This window comes from Morone saxatilis, unplaced genomic scaffold (genome assembly GCF_004916995.1).
Source record: "Morone saxatilis isolate NCDOM2014 unplaced genomic scaffold, NCSU_SB_2.0 Contig5, whole genome shotgun sequence".
NCBI lineage: Eukaryota > Metazoa > Chordata > Actinopteri > Moronidae > Morone > Morone saxatilis.
In genome coordinates, this window is record NW_023340095.1 from 12,117,251 (window position 1) to 12,137,056 (window position 19,806).

The 19,806-nt window shown below is 39.7% G+C and overlaps 1 protein-coding gene across 2 annotated transcripts in view; it reads left to right on the plus strand.

Moving 5' to 3' along the window:
• galnt13 (UDP-N-acetyl-alpha-D-galactosamine:polypeptide N-acetylgalactosaminyltransferase 13) overlaps nucleotides 1-19,806 on the plus strand; it is a 34,387-nt gene that overhangs the window by 10,959 nt on the left and 3,622 nt on the right. The window contains exons 3-12 of one of the 2 annotated variants that reach the window (XM_035677216.1): nucleotides 2,463-2,631; nucleotides 4,467-4,633; nucleotides 5,299-5,506; nucleotides 7,137-7,307; nucleotides 7,999-8,116; nucleotides 8,796-8,976; nucleotides 10,684-10,823; nucleotides 12,822-12,920; nucleotides 13,601-13,735; nucleotides 16,458-17,492. In XM_035677216.1, the coding sequence (XP_035533109.1) occupies nucleotides 2,463-2,631; nucleotides 4,467-4,633; nucleotides 5,299-5,506; nucleotides 7,137-7,307; nucleotides 7,999-8,116; nucleotides 8,796-8,976; nucleotides 10,684-10,823; nucleotides 12,822-12,920; nucleotides 13,601-13,735; nucleotides 16,458-16,643 (1,574 nt within the window). In that variant the 3' untranslated portion in view covers nucleotides 16,644-17,492. Of the gene's footprint in view, nucleotides 1-2,462; nucleotides 2,632-4,466; nucleotides 4,634-5,298; nucleotides 5,507-7,136; nucleotides 7,308-7,998; nucleotides 8,117-8,795; nucleotides 8,977-10,683; nucleotides 10,824-12,821; nucleotides 12,921-13,600; nucleotides 13,736-16,457; nucleotides 17,493-19,806 lie in introns of those variants that run through there. The other variant, XM_035677217.1, reaches the window with a different exon arrangement.

Here is a 19,806-nt window from a genome sequence, read left to right on the forward strand (position 1 = left end):
TCCATCTGCATTAACTTATATTTGGTGGTATGGCTCTATTCTGGGACCTCCCTGTCCTTCATTGAGAGTGGCAGCAGAGACCCTCCCCGTAGGGTACAGGACAGAGCAAGCATCAGTGACAACAGAGATGACACTGATTCAATCAGACACAGCATAAAAAGGGGGAGCTGGGGTGGAGGCGTGTTGCAAAGTGGCAAGGGTAGACTGGCTGAAGCTGTTGAAAATAAAGCATCCTGTATGCGATTTTGCCAATTGGATGCATAGAATGAAATCTGCTTGGCCATCAGCTGATGTGGGCTGACTTTGAGAGCAGCAGTAGCTGGGATTGTGAGTTGAGCTCGACTTTGTGGCCTGTCTGAACTAAAGCTGTGCTCAATTTGCTAATTAGCTTTAGATGTAATCTTTGTTAAGATCTTTCAGTCCGGTCCAGCCGATGGACTGACATTGCAGTCCCTAGAGCAACACAGCTAACGTTAGCATAGATAGAAGAGTTATATACAAGGAAGGATAATTGGTTGATAAAAACCTCCAGTAGCTTCTGCAGTTTTGACTGAGATGTACTTCTACTATCTTAAATGTGAACCATATTATTCCACAGTTACATTGTGTATCACGTATGGGTTTATCCAATATTAAAACATACTAATTTGTCTGATTATTTTAAATGCTTATATCATCCAGATTTCAGATCATAACAAAGAGACCAGAAATATAGTGGTAAATTTGGAATGACAGTTATTTGTTACAATGCCTTGTTATTTCAAAGCCCGAGGACTGTCTCCCTACAAAATTCACAAAGTATTCTGCTCTCTGCAGTTTTTCACATCTGACTTCAGTAAGGTTAAAATATTGTGTATATAGTATAAATAATCTATAGGATTAGTTGTTTATGTTGTAGTGATGGCAAACAAGACTGGTGTTGATGGTTTGTTTTTCCAGAAAATGCACAAACTGTGTTCATCCATATTATAGACTGATGGGTTGCAGAGGCTGAGCATGTGTTTGACGGACACTTTGTTCAATCATCCAGCTCAGCTCTCAAGCTGTGTCCATCAGATTTAAACCAGTGTCCAAATGGAGAATATCAGCAGCACCATAAAGAAAAGAGCAGAACCAGTCGAGGTTAACAATCCAGCGGACACTGGCCTCCTCGAGGGGTCGTTGGGAATCCTCTTAACCTGGGGCCTCGCAGCTAATGTGTGTCCCCTTTTCATGGAAATCACTGCCTCTGTTCAGAGAGATTATTATAGGAGAGAGAGTGAGAGAGCACAGTCATAAATCCTTTCGAGGTTATTTACCTTTTGGTAAAGGGAGCTACCTCCGGGCAGCAGCAGCAACAACAGCAATGCTGGTGTTTTGCAGGCATTTGACTGCCAGAGCATATAGCAGAGAAAACTATGGCAATTCTAGAAAGGATTTTTCCCTTCATACTACTTTTTCATCTATTAATACGTTCTCCCAAATCTCTGAATTCAAAACCAGCCTAATAGATTAAATTAAAATTAAATATAGCTGCCAGTGCAGTGCTTAATACCCACTCAGCCCGAGCAACAGCAACCAGGAGACCGCTTAAGCAGAGCGTCCGCTCCGTCTGTATTAAATGTCTTTTTCACATACACTGATGTTTGAGGCAACATCTTTTTAATAGTGCTAGTGCGAATGGCATCACATTTTCTGTTTGTGCAGTGTTATTAAGTGTTATTAATGGTAATATGATATACTGTTCATATGTGCACTTCCTGTATACATTTTACCAATACATGAATTGCTTTTTGTTTGGTTCATGCACACAGATAGGAAAATTATGTTTACAATTACACTTTACGGAGGGTGCAGAGATGGAAGTAGCACGCTTTGCTGCACTCACTCTGCTTTAAGAGACAGATAATAAACCCAGTGTCTGTGATGTTCACTACAGATTGTATACAGCTAACAACCCAATGCTAGTACAAACCCAGGGAAAAGATTAGATACACACTTCTCAGAACAGGAAGAATTATATTTTGATTAATGATCAAAGAAGTACATTTCCAACATATTTGTACTATATATATAAATTTCCTTCATTGAGGCTTCATTTGTAGCCAAACCAGCACTACATGTATAATGTATTTATTCCACTTATGCTCTCTTTGTTCATTGAGTTCTTAAAAAACCACCACAACTCTTTCTTTCCCCCCGCTGGTTAGAACAGGGCACACAGCCAACAAACTGGGGTCAGGGAGGTCAGTCAGTACTCATTACTCTCAGTCCCATTTATAGAGAGATGTGGAGCATTTGTAATTTAGTGGGCTTTTATATTGTAGGAGTTTCCTTATCAAGAATAGACTGTGTATACAGAGTGATTTATTTTACACCGCAGTTTGACCTTAATTGCTCACCTCCTTAGTGAGAAATAAAAACTATAATGGCTTTGATTCCTCATCAGATATCCTCTTTGTTTTTCCTTTGTTATGTTACAGCGGTGATATCTCGGAGCCATGAGGGTCCTGGGGAGATGGGCAAGGCAGTGAACATCCCCAAGGACGACCAGGAGAAAATGAAGGAGCTCTTTAAGATTAACCAGTTCAATCTGATGGCCAGTGACATGATTGCACTCAACAGGAGTCTGCCGGACGTGAGGTTGGATGGGTGCGTAAGCTTGGATGTCTTCCAGATGCATGCTGTGAATCACACTACTGACCCTGTAACACCTACACACACACACACACACACATCCACTTTCCATCAGCGAAGCATGACACAAGTCCTCACCTCGCGCCTCCGCTGCCTGCAACTGTACCTTTTGATATCCATCACAAATTTCAAGGCGCTATGGTTTCTTTATCAAAAAGCTGACATCTCAGCTGATACTTTCTGCTTTTTGCTTCTTTATTTCTTTATTTCTTTTCCTTAATGTGTGCAGACTTATGCCAGGTTCACCAGAAACTGTTGCAGTATTGAGACAAATGTGTTTGATGGGTCAGCAAGAGTCAAAGGAGTCTCAACAGGGTTGCAGACAGTGACTGTTTCTGCAGATGAAATGCTCTAAATTATCAAAACTTTGTCATTCTGATGATTAAAATCCCTTTTAAGCTGTTTGTTGAGTCCATTAGATTTTATTGGTATTAATAACTTCGGCTAATGTGAAAAGACCTCTCTAATTATGGGCACTGTTTCAATGCAGAATCCATCAGATCCCTCAAGTGTGTACATTAGGCCTGACATGTGAATGGGAGTAGGGTTTTGTTTACTGTCACTCAAGATCCACTTGAGCACTTAATGAAGATCCAAGGAGCAATTTGTGTGAAACATGAGCGCATTCGTCTCAGGCTGCTGATATGCAGCGGCATTCGCCTCTCGTGGAGACTAAGTGATTCATGTTTAAATATTCCAACTGAACACGAGGACTTTCATTAAGTGGATACCAAAGGCCCTGCCAGTCAGATACATCATGACAAATAGTTGACAAGAATGTCTTTTTTCACACCTACTTTCCCAGGTTTTTCCATGCTGTTCTTGCCTATACCAAAAAAAATGTCTAATTCAGACTTTATGCAATGTGGAGATGCAAATTTAAATATTATTTCCCTGCATAGTGCAAAGAAGACTAAAATAGTGAGAAAAAGTGAACATTCAGCTGATTGCACCAGTTTTTCTGTCCATTATGATTCCATCCTTCTCAATATAAATATTACAGCAACTTTATTACAGAAAACACCTTAGCCTTGCAGGATTTCACCAGCTTAGTGTTGAAAATTATCCAGAGCCATGCAGAATTGTCAGCCGTTGCCTCTGAAGGGCACTAACATTTTGTCTTGAAGGCAACCTCCTGGCCTAGTTGCATCACTCTGCGCTGTCACTTTGAATAGACGGGACTGAACTAGCAACGCTGTCTCCGTCGATGGCTTCTTTCATCCTCCGTCACCTCCCACTTCCACCTCCTCCTGCCCTGGCCGTCCACCTCCTCCACTTATGTAATGCAGCTCATTCTTTATGCAACATAATCCACTACAGCGGCGTCCCAAGTTTTTTGCGCTCTCCCTCTTTGGCTTTGACAGACAATCTGTCAGGCAAAGGATGTGCTGACATAGCTGCCAACACTGGTTTTACTTTTTCTGTATTTCTGGAGATATTTGTCAGTAAATCTCATATGACAATGTTTTTGCACTGACGGCGGCATTGGATAGTAGCAGGACACACTCAGATTCTCTTCTCACACACTTTTCATACAATATAATGAGCTGCAGGCGTAGAGAACCACTGTGAGTGCAGTTTGAAAACAACATTGTAGTTTGAGACCAACATATTTAGACTGGGTATGTTTTTAGGTTTAGGCAAAAGGACATAAATGATTGTGTGCAGGTATTAGCTATTGTTAAGTTTAATGTAGCTACTGCTAATGATTTTATTATCAATTAATCACTCACTTTTTGCAGAATTAAATAATCATTACTTTACTGATTAAATTTATTTTGCTCCATCAGCTGTAAGACCAAGGTGTATTCTGATGACGTGCCAAACACCAGCATTGTCATCGTGTTTCACAACGAGGCATGGAGCACCCTGCTGCGGACAGTTCACAGTGTCATCAACCGCTCTCCCAGACACTTGCTCATGGAGATCGTACTTGTTGACGATGCCAGTGAGCGAGGTTGGTAATCTACACTCTAGCTAATAAGCAGCTTACATACTGTAGGTATCTGATAGACGCAGGTTTAACTCTGCAGTCAAACATACACTACGTACATTTTGATTATTAATGTGAACAATGTGGGACACCAAAGTTGGTAGCATAATAAGAAACAATTAATGCATAGTTTTTACTACAATAATATAAATATTTACTCTTAAAACATATGATAATAGATAAACCAAATTGAATCATAGGGCTGTAACTAACAATTGTTTTTGTTATTGATTAATCTGCTGATTATATTCTTGATCAGTAGATGTAGCGTTTGGTCTAAAATATGTCAGAAAATAAGCAGAAATGTTTTGGAAGTTGGAAGGTAAGAAATACTGTTGGCCCTTTTTATTGATTGTGATTTATGGTGATCCTAGTTTGGTTATTGATTGACTATGTAGACTTTTTTTTCTTCTTCAAACCTAAAAATATAATAAAGAAACTCAGAGGGGATTCCTTAGGACAAAATCCCCTAAAAATGGGGGGCTGTGGTCTAATGTTCATCTATTGTGGGGGTCCTTGACGTGAAAAAGTTTGGGAATGGATAGAATTGAGTCATTCTTTCAGCTCTGTTGAGTTAAATTACTGTGCCAGTGCACCTTTGCCAAAATGTTTTCATTGTTTCGTTTCAGACTTTCTGAAGAAGAAGCTGGAGAACTATGTGCGGACTCTGGAGGTGCCAGTGAGGATCCTGAGGATGGAGCAGCGCTCCGGTCTAATCAGAGCTAGGTTGAGAGGGGCAGCTGCCACAAAAGGTCAGGTCATCACCTTCCTGGACGCTCACTGCGAGTGTACTGTCGGCTGGCTGGAGCCCCTGCTGGCACGCATCAAAGAGGACAGGTAGGACCACAAAATGGACCACACTGAATATATGTAATGTAATGTTGATATTTAAGGCGCTGATATAAAAAAAACACTTTTTAGGAGCAGTGTCAATGAGCTTTTTATTGTCAGTCATTTTAATCTTTTGTCTTTTCAGTACTGAAACATGCTTTAAATATACTGGTATTATCACATTTCACTTAAGTTGCATCATCAGGTGCTTGAGCCAAAGCTCTAAGTGAATATTGATGGGACAGCAAAACATCAGTTATGAATACACTGCTTGAGCCTGACACTGCTGATAGGAGAAGATAATCATTCTGCATCGTCTGCTTCTGCCTCAGAGGAAAGCTAGCTCCAATTACTGTAGCTTTATTTTTGTGGTAACTCCACTACAACTGATGCTAGTAGATGCTGGTGAAGTCAAGATAAAAGTGGACTAGAACATGTTTTACTAGCTACAACAGATACATGTTTAGGGATGAATATCGTGTGGCCAGGCAGTTTTTTTTGGGTTTGTTTTGGCAAAGGCTGATTTTTTTTGTTTGTTTAGAGTGTTTGTACAGTTAAGCCAAATGTGTTAATTTAAAGTGACAAGGTGTTCATTTGGTTGCTGTTATTTATCGGAGCAATATGTTACTGTTTGAGGCTTTTACTTACTTATTAAAAAAACAACAGAGGGTGTATCTGCTGTGTCTGTGAGAGTGACATTAACAGATGGATGGATTGATAATGATTCTCCTGCGATCCATCTCTTATCTGAGGTCAGACACATTCATTTTCCCTCAGGAAGAAATCAGTATCATATGACTCAGAATATTATATTATGGAGCCATTACACTTTTACTGAATGCTGCTGCAGATGTATTGGTGTCTGTAAGTATGGGCGCAGACTGATGAGATGGTGCAGGAAACAGTATTCACATGATTGATGATACAGGTTGTTTTGGCAAATTCCAAGAAGGGCTGAGAGGTCTGGTTGACATCAGGTTTGTGATACTAACATTTTAACCAGTATTGATATGTACTTTATCAGGATCATTTCTGATGAAATGCTAATGCTAATACTATTATATTATGCTAATGCAATTACACTTTAAATATTCACAGTAAAACAGTAGGAAATATTACCTCAATTCAAAGGTGACTGAAAGTGCCTATTAAACATTTGCAATCATCATATGCACTATGGAAAAGGACAGACAATTTGTTAAGATACCAACCTTCTCCAAAATATATTGCTCACAAACAAAACTAGTAGTTTTGTATATTAGTAATAGTATTTTACCAAAATGCTAAGCAGATGGCATTTTTTGGACTGAGAATAAAGTAACTAAACTATATAATGTAATATGGTGTTTTGTCTACAATTAGTTAGTCAATTAACCTGACAAGATCAGCAGTAATTTAAATAATTGATTATTACATTAATAATAATCATTAGTTGCAGTGCAGGTGTGGTTAGCGCTTAAAAAGAAACATTTAGAAAGGTTAATCATTACATAATTTGATCTCACTCAGAGTGTATGTTCTCTCAATTTGAAATTAATCACCTCACCTTTCACCGTTTCATCTTTATCAAGGATACATTTACTGTATAATTTATCTCCACACTGAATCTTACACTTTATTTTTTTGTGTCTTTCAGGACAGCAGTGGTCTGCCCCATCATCGATGTCATCAGCGACGAGACGTTTGAATACATGGCAGGCTCAGACATGACCTATGGTGGATTCAACTGGAAGCTGAATTTCCGCTGGTACCCTGTTCCCCAGCGCGAGATGGATCGACGCAAGGGGGACAGAACACTTCCTGTTAGGTACACAACAAAAATATGTCTTCCTCGTCTGAAGCTAAATCTAGATGATTTTTCAGGGGAATGTGTGACGTGTAATGTCTTTTAATTAAGAATTAACAGAGGAGGTGAAATTACACTAAAGGTGAAGAGACACTTTTTGTATGTTCAAACAGATGTTTTTCATCGGGGCTGAGAATTAGTGTATGTGTGATGAGGGCAGGCTACATCACAGAGAAAATATGGATAATAAGATTTCTTCACAAGAACTCCTCCTATAAATAGTGCCATTTTTATCTGCAGATAGAAATAGATCATTTTCCTCTGTGCATCCCTCTGATGCATGCAACTTCCTAAATAGCATCCTGAACCTGTTAAGTATGTATGAGCTTATTTAATTTAAAAAGAGAAAAATAGAAACTGTGTTCACGGTTGCCTTTATTTTTTTGGGGGCTACACAAAACTAGGCACAATTTGTCATTTGTATGCAAATCACTCCCAGCAACAAACAATATCCTTAATTAGGGGCCGACTTTAACATAAAATGAATTAAAAGATAGAAGTAATTACCCCTCTAAGGCTTTGTTTCAAATTGTCAAACAAATTGGTCTTTTATTATATTCTGAATGTTCCTCAGAGTTACACAAAGATACTAATAAATACTGCACAAAGAGAAAACGATTTTTGTCTTAATTTTTTCATGCGTCTCTTGCAGGACCCCCACCATGGCAGGAGGATTATTCTCCATAGACAAGACGTACTTTGAAGAAATAGGAAGCTATGATCCAGGGATGGATATCTGGGGTGGAGAGAACCTGGAAATGTCTTTTAGAGTGAGTGACAGGCTCAGGAGGACACTATCATGGCATTATCTTGTCACCGTTGATGTTAAAGGATACGACTCCCTTTATTGTAGCCACGTTTCTTCACTTGCATCTTCTCTTTGAATACACTTGAGATTCAAGGCAGAGATTAAAGGAAAAGATGCAAAGAAGGTACAACACAAATACATGCTTATTGAAATGAGATGTCCTTATCGCTCATCCCCATTATGATTAGAATGTCTCTTAACACTTTTAAATATTTATATCTATATTATATATACTATATAATATCCACTATTATCGTAACTAAATATTGAATAAGAAAACACATAAAATCTAGATATTGGTAATGATATGTTTGTCTGCGCATGGCAGTTCAACAGTGCTGTGTCGCGGCAATGTGGCTTCAAAGACAAACCGATTTTCTGTAGGCGAGTGTCGTCAGGATGGTCTCTTGTTTCATTTCCCTCCTGGATGCCTCCTTGCTTGCACAATTAAGAGCATTGTAATGTCCTTATTGATGACAGATCTGATTTATTTTGGGGTTATCTGAGCATCAAGAAGTGAGGAACGATCAAATAAGGGGACTGGTACACACCCCGCGTTGTATCCCTTTTTGTATTGACTGCATTTGTCTGCTTTCATGCCACATACTATATAAATCTACATTGTGTGTTTGTGCCTGCAGATCTGGCAGTGCGGTGGCTCATTGGAAATTGTAACATGTTCGCACGTGGGCCACGTTTTCCGGAAGGCCACCCCATACAGCTTCCCTGGAGGAACAGGCCAAGTCATCAACAAAAACAACAGGCGCCTGGCTGAAGTCTGGATGGATGATTTTAAAGATTTCTTCTATATTATATCACCAGGTACAGAGTTGTAGTGCCACTGTTTGACCACATCTTTCTGCCGTCGGAATAGTAGAATTACACATTGATGAGTATGCTAAAATGCCATGAATCCTACATGTTTTACAAGTTTTAGGGAATATAGAGTTGTGGACTTTAATAGACGTTTTATTCGTCATGCACTGCTGTTCAAAAGCAGATATGAACAATCCTCATGACTAGACCCCTCCTTAGTACTTATGTGCAAATTGGTATGAAAAGAAAATCCTTTCTACTCTCTTTTATTCTATCATTCTCTTTCATGGTACTTTATCTTGCTCGTTTAAGAATTTATATGTCTTACGTTGGAATTTAATGCTGCTTTTGTCATCTCCAAACTGGAATTAATTAATTCCTACTTTCAGACATATTTTTAGTGCCCCATAAACTTGAGTTCAGAAATTTGTCAAAGATGGTCCTCAGCAGAGCTAAAACACATGCGGACAAGCTAGAACAATACAACTGCACAGATTGAGAGATGAGTACCCCTCCATCTGTCGACTTAGTAATGTGATTACCCTTTAGCAGACAGCAGTGTCCCGGAAATCTCTGGTTAAGTGCTTTAGATGCCGGCCCAACCTATAAGGGATCATCCGTAATCTGCCGATCTTATGGCACAAATTGTGACCTTCTCCTCCCTTCAATCAGACAGGATTCTGCACGGGCAGGTGTGCCGACAGAGCCAGGGGGGTTGTGATGGATGAGTCTTTCTGCGTATTGTGGCCCCACAATGACTGTCTGTTCCTCCAGGACATTAGGGAGAATGATCTGGGCCACGCTGCTGCCAGACCTCACTTATTGGCACGGAGGAACACAGTATGTTTCGCAGGCCGAGTTTGGGAGTGGCATCTAGTGATCTTATTAAAAGTGCGTCTCCTTCCTCGTCCCCTCCTCTGCACTGGTGATTTCAAGATCAAAGAGGCTATTCATCATCTGCAGCATGTGATGCGCAGACCCTACAGAGAGAGGGAGAAAAGGGAAATGGAGAGCCAGGGGGAGGAAGAGTGGCTGTCAGCTCATAGCTTTTATCTGCCAACTTAAAATTTCTATTTCACACAAGTGTAAGACATTGGTATTACAGAAGGTGCCGTTTGCATTGTCTGGCTTGCGTTTGATGGATAATTAGTGCTGTAAGTCTTGCATGTTGGCTGGTTTTTGAAAATTGTATTCTATTTTCTCTTATTGCAATCATGGTCTTTCATGATAAATTACCCTAATGGATCTATCTACATGCAAGCTACGAGACACTCTGGGGAGAAACCATCTGCCTAATGTGTTTGTAAGTGTCTGTGCCCAGTCGCTGTCTAATCCTTCCTCAGTCTTCAGTTGCATCAAGGCTGATACATCGTGCGGTTTCCATTTGGCTAAAATAACAGACGGCACACAATATTCCAACAATTGCTGCATTTTTGCATATCTGAAGGAGGTGCCTTACCTTTAGTAATACACTGTGTATTAATGGGATTTGACTTCTCACATGCCCTCTTTGCAGAAATCCTTCCATGACCACCCACATAGCCCAGGTAGAGTTGTAGGTTTTTTGTGAAGGGTCCCTCTGGTGTTTAGTATTGGTTGGTGCAATAAAACATGTCTCTTTCTTTTTTCTGCAGAGCAAAGAAATGTAAGTACTGACTGATGTCGTTCAGGGATACATATAGCTGAATCCTTGCCTTTGCATTTTGTCTGCAGGCGTGATGCGGGTGGACTACGGAGACGTTTCTTCCCGTAAAGCCCTCCGCGAGGCCTTGCAGTGCAAGCCGTTTTCCTGGTATCTAGAAAACGTCTACCCAGACTCCCAGATCCCAAGAAGATACTACTCACTTGGTGAAGTATGAGCTTTCTCGTACTCTGATCTCAGCAGATACACCACCTCCCTCTGCATTCAGTCAGATATGTCCTTGTGCTGTAGCTTCTGGGTTGTGCTTTCAGAAAGACAATATCGCTGCAAGGTAAATTTGAAAATCTCGGTATCCGGCAAAGGCTGAACAAAACAGGATAAAAACAAACAGCCCCAGTTGGTATTGAACACGTATGATAAACAAACAAGGGGAATTGTGCAGTCAGTATTGATCCCAGTCACATGTTTACACAGTTATGCTATGAATCCTGGTTAGGTGAGATAAGGCTCATGTATTCATTCTACACACTTCCGTGGCACAGTTTTGTATTGTGGTGCAAAGATTCATTTTAAAACAGAATCGCTCTCAGATAGATTTGTAAATTGTCAACCAGCAAGTTTATCATGAAAATATTCATTCCCTCTTCTGAAAACCTGAATAAGTAGTAGTTCCTTTAAAAAATTAAAAGGGGGATTATGTGAGCTGTGATGATTTGCAGCTAAGGTGTGAGTATACATAGTTGTTTTTTTCAAGATAATACAGCTTTTATGAGTTAGTTCCCCCTCACAGAGGAAAAATATTTTTTGAAGTGACCTGAATTTGTCTGCTGATGCCCATGGCTCTGTGACGACAGCAGTACAGCATGGGGTAAAGTCGGCGCTGACATGCAGTGTGCTGCCTGTACGATAGACGGGGGCCATTTAAAAGTAATGTCAGTTGAAGAACTCGTGGCAAAGCGAGCTTGTAATCCTCCTGCATTCATACAGCTGCGGATGAGAGGATCTTTTTCATCGCGCTGCTCTGCTGTACTGCAGCCCAAGCTGGTTCTCTCTCTCTCTCTTCTCTCTCTCTCTCCTCTCTCTCTTCTCTCTCTCTCTCTCTCTCTCTCTCTTCTCTCTCTCTCTCTCTCTCTCTCTCATCTCTCTCTCTCTCTCTCTAGCCACTGCAGCTTCTGAACTCCCATCTTCCTCTAAACCAGACTCCTCCTGACTGATTCTCATCCTCTATAACACACAGTCAGCCTTTCTTTAACAGCTGGAACCATTAGGTTTTATATCACTTAATTATGAACTTTCTGTTCTGTTCCTGCACGATAGGCATAAGAAGTTGCTTAGGCGACATATTGAGCCAGCTCAGCTTTAGCTCTGTGAATGTAGAAAGCTGAGGTGACTGTAAAGTCAGTCGAAGCTGTGTTAGCAGGGGTTACTCAGGCTGTGCAGCCAGATCACTTCTCCATTTCAGTTTTAAAAGATTAAAAGATAAGGAGTAGAATTTTGATTAACATAACCTGGTGACACAATATCTACATTAGTTTTAGGGCTGCATACAAACATTGTTTTTATTATTGATTAATCTGCCGATAAGTAATCTTGCTTAAAAAAATAGTGAAATATGCCCAGTATAATTTCAACATAAGGTCCAAGGCGGCATCTTCAAATGACTTGTTTCATTCAACCAACACAGAGATAGATAGATAGTAGCTAGATGACTAGAAGATAGCTCAGATAGATAGTAATAGATAGAGCTAGATAGATAGATAGATAGATGTTTCAGTTCTATTGTACATTTAAAAAAATCTTAAATAATGTAAAGTTGGCCTGTAATGGTAAAGGAACTGAAACAGTTACAATAAATAAGAAAACAATTCATTAACACTAACAGAAAAACACGATTAATGTTTAATGGGAAATATTGAGCAGGACCTGGTTTCTGTTTGGCATTGAAAATAAAATATTTGTTTTACTGTTCGGACATGCAGCCTGGAGTACTGTCAAGTAATACAATACAATATTAAATAATACAAACTCAATGTTTACTTATGTCAGCTTTGTATTATAAAAGCGTTGAAATACAAGATTTCCAACAGTTTGAATGTTTCGAATTGTGAAGATTAAGTTGTTATGAAATTTGCCAATGTATAGACAGAAAGGACATTTCAAGTTAGAATAAGTAACTTCTAATTCTTTTCATTCTAATTCCTGCCTGAAGATCAGAAATGTTGAGACCAACCAGTGTGTGGACAACATGGGAAGAAAGGAAAACGAGAAAGTTGGCTTTTTCAACTGTCACGGCATGGGTGGAAACCAGGTGAGGGGAAAAAGTTCAAACATTTCAATATAATTTTTATTGTTTATAGTTTTAATCTACAGACAATGTCCTATAAACACTAACTGGAAACTTTAAATGTAGAATAAATCTCTTTTAAATTGATGTTGAACCAGCCGAGCCTTCTTTTTCTTTATCTTGGAGCTTTGGGATTTCGTCTTTGCTAGAAAGCTTCAGCTCAATCAGGTTGGACGCTAAGTGTGTCTGAATTGCCAACTTTTAAGTCAATCCACAGATTTTCAATACAATTCAACTTGGGGGTTTTTGCCAAGTTTTTTTTTTTCTTTCTCATTCCTAAGTCCATTGTTGATTTCGCTCCATGCTGGCATCTTTTTAAGAAGGTTTGTGCCAAAAATGTGATTGTATTTTATTTTAATCATTGTCCCCTCTGTCCTTACAGCTCTCGTTATGGGGGAGTCTCAGTGTAATCCTTTAGTATCCTGTAAAAAAAAATAGAGGCAGCTAAATACTGTATTTGTTGAAAGCACCAAAAACACATTGAACACAACACACCTCATGAATAAATACTGTTAATCAAAATACAAATCAAGAAAAATATCTGTTCAGATCTTTTTAACTTCAAACACAATCAAAGTTTGCATTTCTTGAATGGAAAGTTGTGAATAATGTCGGCCTTTCTGAGTGAGACATCTTGTTTCCAGGTGTTCTCATACACAGCGGATAAAGAAATTAGGACAGATGACCTCTGTCTGGATGTCTCCCGCCTCAACGGACCTGTCGTCATGCTCAAGTGTCACCACATGAAGGGCAATCAGATGTTTGAGTACGATGCAGAGGTAAGATGGCCAAATAATCTATTACCAGGCTGTTATTACAGGAGGCCATTCTTGCCTTCTGATTTCCTTTATGTTGAAAATGACTTTGATGAAATGCTGATTGATTGTCTTTGCTTCTGTCGCATGGGGAGATTGCTGTGCAGTAGGTGCACAGTGAGGATTTGGGTAGTGCAAAGTGGGGAATTGGGTACATGTTTGCTGCCACCAGATGGTGCTCTATGGCAGTTTTTTAGCGGCATGGAAGCTGAGCTGATTTTTCCACCCAGCAGCTGTGTCTCTCCTCTCATGTTCTCTCCTTTCACATAGTATGTTGGCAAGTGGGAATATGATTTTGAGGTAAGCTTTTCAAGTCACCGCTCCTGAATATTGCCCCTTAGTTTGAGTCCTGTGCTTCCGGTTTCGTGATGTCCTACAACACTGTGTGAACTGTGACATGTGAGTAGTTATTAGAATAGATCATTTAAATTTTGACGTGAACCTTTTTGGTAGAGGAGTGAAGTCAAAGCTTTAATGGATTATGATCCAAATGCACTTAAAAAAATATATTTTATGTATTTACTCATCACATAAAATCAGCAAGCAGATACACCCAGTCCTGCAATAAATCCTCCCTTCATGAAGGTTATAATGTTTTAGTGAGGTGTTGATTCAACTTTATGGTCATTTTGGAGCCTGCAGTATGAGGTGTTGTTGAACTGTATTGCATTATACGGAGAGCTGTTTCTGTTATTTAATCTATCCTCACTGAAATAAACGGGGTGGAAAAATTTAGCTTACAGTCAACATTGACCTACGGCAAATCATTTACACAAATTACAAACATTTAACTTGATGGGCAGTCTATACGAATAAACCAAAGGTCAGCGCTAAATATAAAGCTGCCCTAATATCTTAGAAATCAAAACAAAACAACAAAGTAGAACGAGGAAGACAAAAAAATTATCTAACGCTAATGCATTTAATGGTGTGTGGTACATTACAGACCTTATGGCCTGTAAGACACACTCAGGCAAGAGATTATTGGATTTACATAACATACAAATGTGTGAGTGAGTCACAGTTTATTCATTTGTACTAGCACCAAAAGGAAAAAAAAAAAAAGATTAGATACATGACAAAGCCAAAAAAATGCGTATTAAACAGCAGACTCTCATTTTACGTAATATTTCTGGCTGTAATATTCTTACAATTTCAGTATTCAGTCAAATGCAGAAACAGATGTTGCAGGCTCTTAAATGGAAAACAGAGAGACATTGTGAATCTCATAGGAGAACAAAAATATTCTCTTCAAGCCCGGTTGACTCAGAACTCAAAGTACATTATGGATTATACATCTCAAAAAGCATTATTTATATTAACAATTTATGCATTTAAAAGAAAAAAAAACCCACTCAGAGACGGTTATAAAGACTGCAGCGAATACGGTGTTTTCTGTCAGTGATTGAGATGTCCTATCGCTGACATGTAGGTATGACAAGGTAAGGAAGCCTGGAGGTCTTTCCATCAAGCCCCGAACAAACCCTCTGAGAAATCCTTTCATTACACTTTGTTCTCTGGGTGCATTCTTAATATGAAAAAAATTGAATAATTCATAAACGAAGAGGACAGGTCTCTGTTGTAAACAGCATTGGGGTTTCACCGCTGTCGGTGGCCGAGGTTATTTTTAGCCCAAAGTGTGACAGACAGGGGCTGAATCCTGGGTGACTACAGTACCATTAACATTTCATCTGGTCATCAGTTTCACATTCACAGGAAAACCTGACTTTTCCATTCCTGCTGTATTCATTCACAACCATGACAGACACCCTTCCTTCTTTTTCACCTGCTCTGCTGTTTCAGCCAAAAATAAGCTGTGCTCGCTCTGCTCTGTGAATATACCACTTACATAAACTATATTCCTCTAGTCTTACTCACACAAAGAGTTTAAGTTTAAATGGGAAATCTGCAGAATTTTCAAGATATCCAGCTGTACTTTTTACTTTGGTGTACATGTATTGTGTTGTAGAGACTAATAGTTTCATTAGTCTAGTTTTTCAGTTGAGAGTTGTCAGGTTGTCTCAGCCAAAAAGATTTATGACTATGTTCTTCAGTGTTATCTAATTCCCACCTGGTGGCCAAGTGTGGAAAATGCAGTTGTGGGAAAGAATATGTGGAATTTCAGCAAACAAAGTTTATTGGAGAGATAATGTTTTGATCATGCTTAAGTAGTATTAAGATACTGTGCATTGACTATATAACTATATTATAATAATATAATATATAATTGGACAATGGTCTTTAGCTATTTATTATGTTTTTAGGCACTTTAGGTGAGATATATCAGATATATATTAAGAGAAAAGCATTTCCATGTTGTAATTACAACTCAGTAGTTGACGTAAGTGCTATTTAAAATGACATGAACGTGGCATAAAGTCACAGGATCAAATCTCAACACATGGGAGGCAAATTTCAAACCTTTTCAAATAACTGCTAAACCCTGTTAAATCCTTAAAATGAGACAAACAGTATATGTCAAAATGATAGATGTTAAGTCCAGTTCACTGTTAACACCTTAAATTAACAACACAGCATTTCTATTTGAATGAACTGTCATTGGAAAATCACCTCTTACTAATCTGAAGTTGTCTGTGAAGAACAGATGGATTCATTTTACAATAACTGATGACTCTCAGACTTACCTTCACCACCATCTGTCCCTTTCACTCCCGGCTCATCGCAGAAGCACACCTTCCTCCACATCATCACCCAATCATGTCTGACCATCAGCCGTCTGGAGGACGGCACCTACGGCCCCACAGTGGAGTACTGTAACAACAGTCCCGTACAGACCTGGATCCTCCACAACTACACACGTCAGGAGGTCGCTAGACGCCTCTACTTCAGTCCCACTGATTATTTTCTCTAAGCTCCTGTCTGCTGTAGGGCTAAGGTGAGCAGGTTAGTACAAATTAGGCTTGGAGTAGAAGCTGGTGGTCATTTTAGCCGCTTTGTAGTGATGTAGTTTGTCATTAGCATTGTTAGAACTTGAAGTAGATTTGTTGGACCTGTTCAGGCTTTAATAGGCACCTTTGTAGCTGATTGTTGTCTCAGTATTTTTTTATCTCGTTTTTGTCAGCGAGAGCAGATAAATGCAGGGCTTGTTGTTGTGATGTTGATCTTTCAGGTATTTAGTCAGAATGTGCATGAAAATTGCTTTAGGAAGCACTAAGTAGCTTTTAGCAGTGACCTTTCAGGGGGAACGTATGAAGACGGGGGCAGAGGCCCATCAAACAATGACAGATGTCCCATCAAGATGGTTCTGTGTATAAGATGCTATCTGCAAGACCTTTAGCCAGCCTTCATGCCAAATTAGATCTCATTTGACATTTATTTTCCAACATAAATATTTTATTTTGATGTGAAAATCCACTGGCTGTCCCGTGGACTGCCAGCGTTTGGTGAATGATGCCTGAGATGGAGGAGGATGTGTTTATTTTTAGCTGATTATCTACGTGCAGGGGCTGATTGAAATGGGCTCGCCATTGTTTACAAGTTCTTTTGAAGTGATCCTTCATTGTGAACCTGCCTTTCATGGCCCTGGCCTCTCAGGCCACTCTCCTATTGGCCTGATGCAGCTGTGTACACTGTGTGCCATGTACATATTGTAAAAGCAATGAATTCCTATTCAAATCAGTGCTTTTCACCACTCGGCTTGCTTATTTACATACTTTTGTAAGGAATGTTTTTTGGCTCATAATTTCTGTCCTTTTCAAGGTTGTCCTGCTTTTTTCCAGTTTCTGTGCCCTTTTCTCTGTAGCCAATTCTGTTCTGCTGAGTTATATGGAGTTTGCACCTGAGAGTCCTGTACTGTTGTATTTCTCAAAAAGCTAAAGAGCAATTTCACTGTAGCATGGCACAGTTTTTGTGTCCAAGCAGGGTAAATTGGGTAAGGAGCTTCCAGGGCTGCTGGTGTGTGTCAGAATTGCGGCAGTAGAGTGACCTGCTGTTAGATGGCCTGATTTGTTGTTCACCCTCAGAGGTCCTTGTGGCATAGCCAGCACAAGAGGAGAGCACGTACACAAGAGCAGGGCACGATTAGAGCAAATGAGACTGTTGCCTGACTGCCTTGAGACAAAAGGAATCTGCTGTTTTTGTATTTCCCACAAAGAGCAGCCCAGCCCTCTAGATCTCCTTCCAGAGTCAGCACAAGATCACACCAAACAGGGACTCCTGTGCCTTTCAGCAAGTCCAGCGTGCTGCTTGGTGACAAAGAGGATAATGTTCCTCAACCGGGGCTTACGGTTAGAAACCGTCCTCATTTAATTAGCTGGTCTCAGCTGTGCACACACTCAGCGACTTGCTCCGGAGACACAGGTTGGTTTGCGAGGAGGCTAAGATGGGAGTTTTCTCTCCCCCAAAGGAGATATGAAATAATTATGAGCAAAGGACAGGACCTCCACGTTTCTAGTATTTTCATTAAATGTGGAATGTTTTTTTCTCTTCTCCGCGTGCTCCTCATCCGTCATCTCTGCCACCAGAGTAGGTTTAGGTCTTTGAATGGAAGAAAAAAAAATACTAGTCTCATTATTGCCTTAGCCAGGTTTTTATGATTTATCGATTAGCTCTACCTCCAGTTCGGAGATGTGTGAATATGCCTTTTAAAGGAAGTATTTAGGATTTTCCTCACTTATCCTTAAAAACTGCATAGACAGAACTCTACTTCTGACTGAGTTGTAACGGTCGTTAAAAAATAATTATTTTTTAAAATAAAGCTAAAAAAGTAAAATGTCTCTGGTGTAGAGCTACTTTATTGTTCTTTTTAGTTTTTTGACAGGTGTGGAAGGTCGAACACCACCTGCTCTCTTTGTTCTTGCTCTGTTTGAACAAATGTGCCTGTAGGGCGGTCTGCGATGTGTACTTCAGGAAAGATGTATGTTTGTGTGTGTGTGTGTGTGCACGCGTGTGCACTTCTTTGTATCCAGGCAGAGAATGTCAGGCCCTTGTGTTTTATAGCTTAAGATCAAACATGGCCTGAGTGTCTCTGTATGCTCATTAGTCTGAATACCCTCTGTCAACAGTCAAAACACAATCTTCTTTTAATGAAGAATTATGCTTCAACCTCAAGATAAATCATACCACATGCAGAATGTGGTTTGTCGTAGTTCACATGTATTTTTCTTTCATGTGTGCTGTGCTATTTAGTTTGAAAATGACCCCCAAGGATGCAGACTGCAGACTGCTCTCTCATTTTGTCTGTGAAGGTTTTCTTTTAAAAATCCATTTTTAAACATTACAATGCTTAGTGGTGTACAGTGGCACCTAACATGCATACAATTTTATTTTCGACATAATTTTTCCCAATTTCTCTCATGGCATTGTTTTCCTCAGCAGAGGCTCTGCTTCTCCTCACGGGCCAAATTCAGCTTCTCTACTTCTCTGCATGTGATCATTAGGACCAGAAAAGCAGCTCAAGAGAGGAACGAAATTGCGGAAGTGTGTTACTTTTGAAGGAATGAACATAAAAGGTTAATCAAGGCCATTGAGAGCTCTCTTCCAGTTGTTGGTGGGGGGTGTTATCTCTGGAGCTCTGGAGCCACAGAGGATTTCTGTGGTACATGCTCATGTAGTACTTGAGTTTAGCTCATCACAACAGGTGTGCTCTTCCAGTCTGGACATTTTAAAAGTACTTGTTCTTTCTTCTGCCAGTTCTGGTTTATGTGATAGAACAGTACACAGACACGAGGGGGGACAATGTGGGGAGTGAAGCAGGAGGTATGTTTGAGCTTATTTTGTTGTGAGGATATGGTGTATGATGCAGAGTAAACAGGAATGTTTGAGGTCAGAATCTTTTCAATCTAAATCCACCCTTAAGAAATACTTCCACAATCTGAGACAGTTAATCCCATAGTAAACATTAATGATATTACTGAAACAATTAGAGAATGAATGTAAATCAAATGAAGGTGATTCTAATAACGTGAGTCAGCATGCACAATACCAGGACACTAAAACTGAAACAGCTAAACGAAATTGACCCTTCCTAAGTCCCGCCCCTTTTTGCTCTGTGCTCTAATAACATTTGAGCAAGC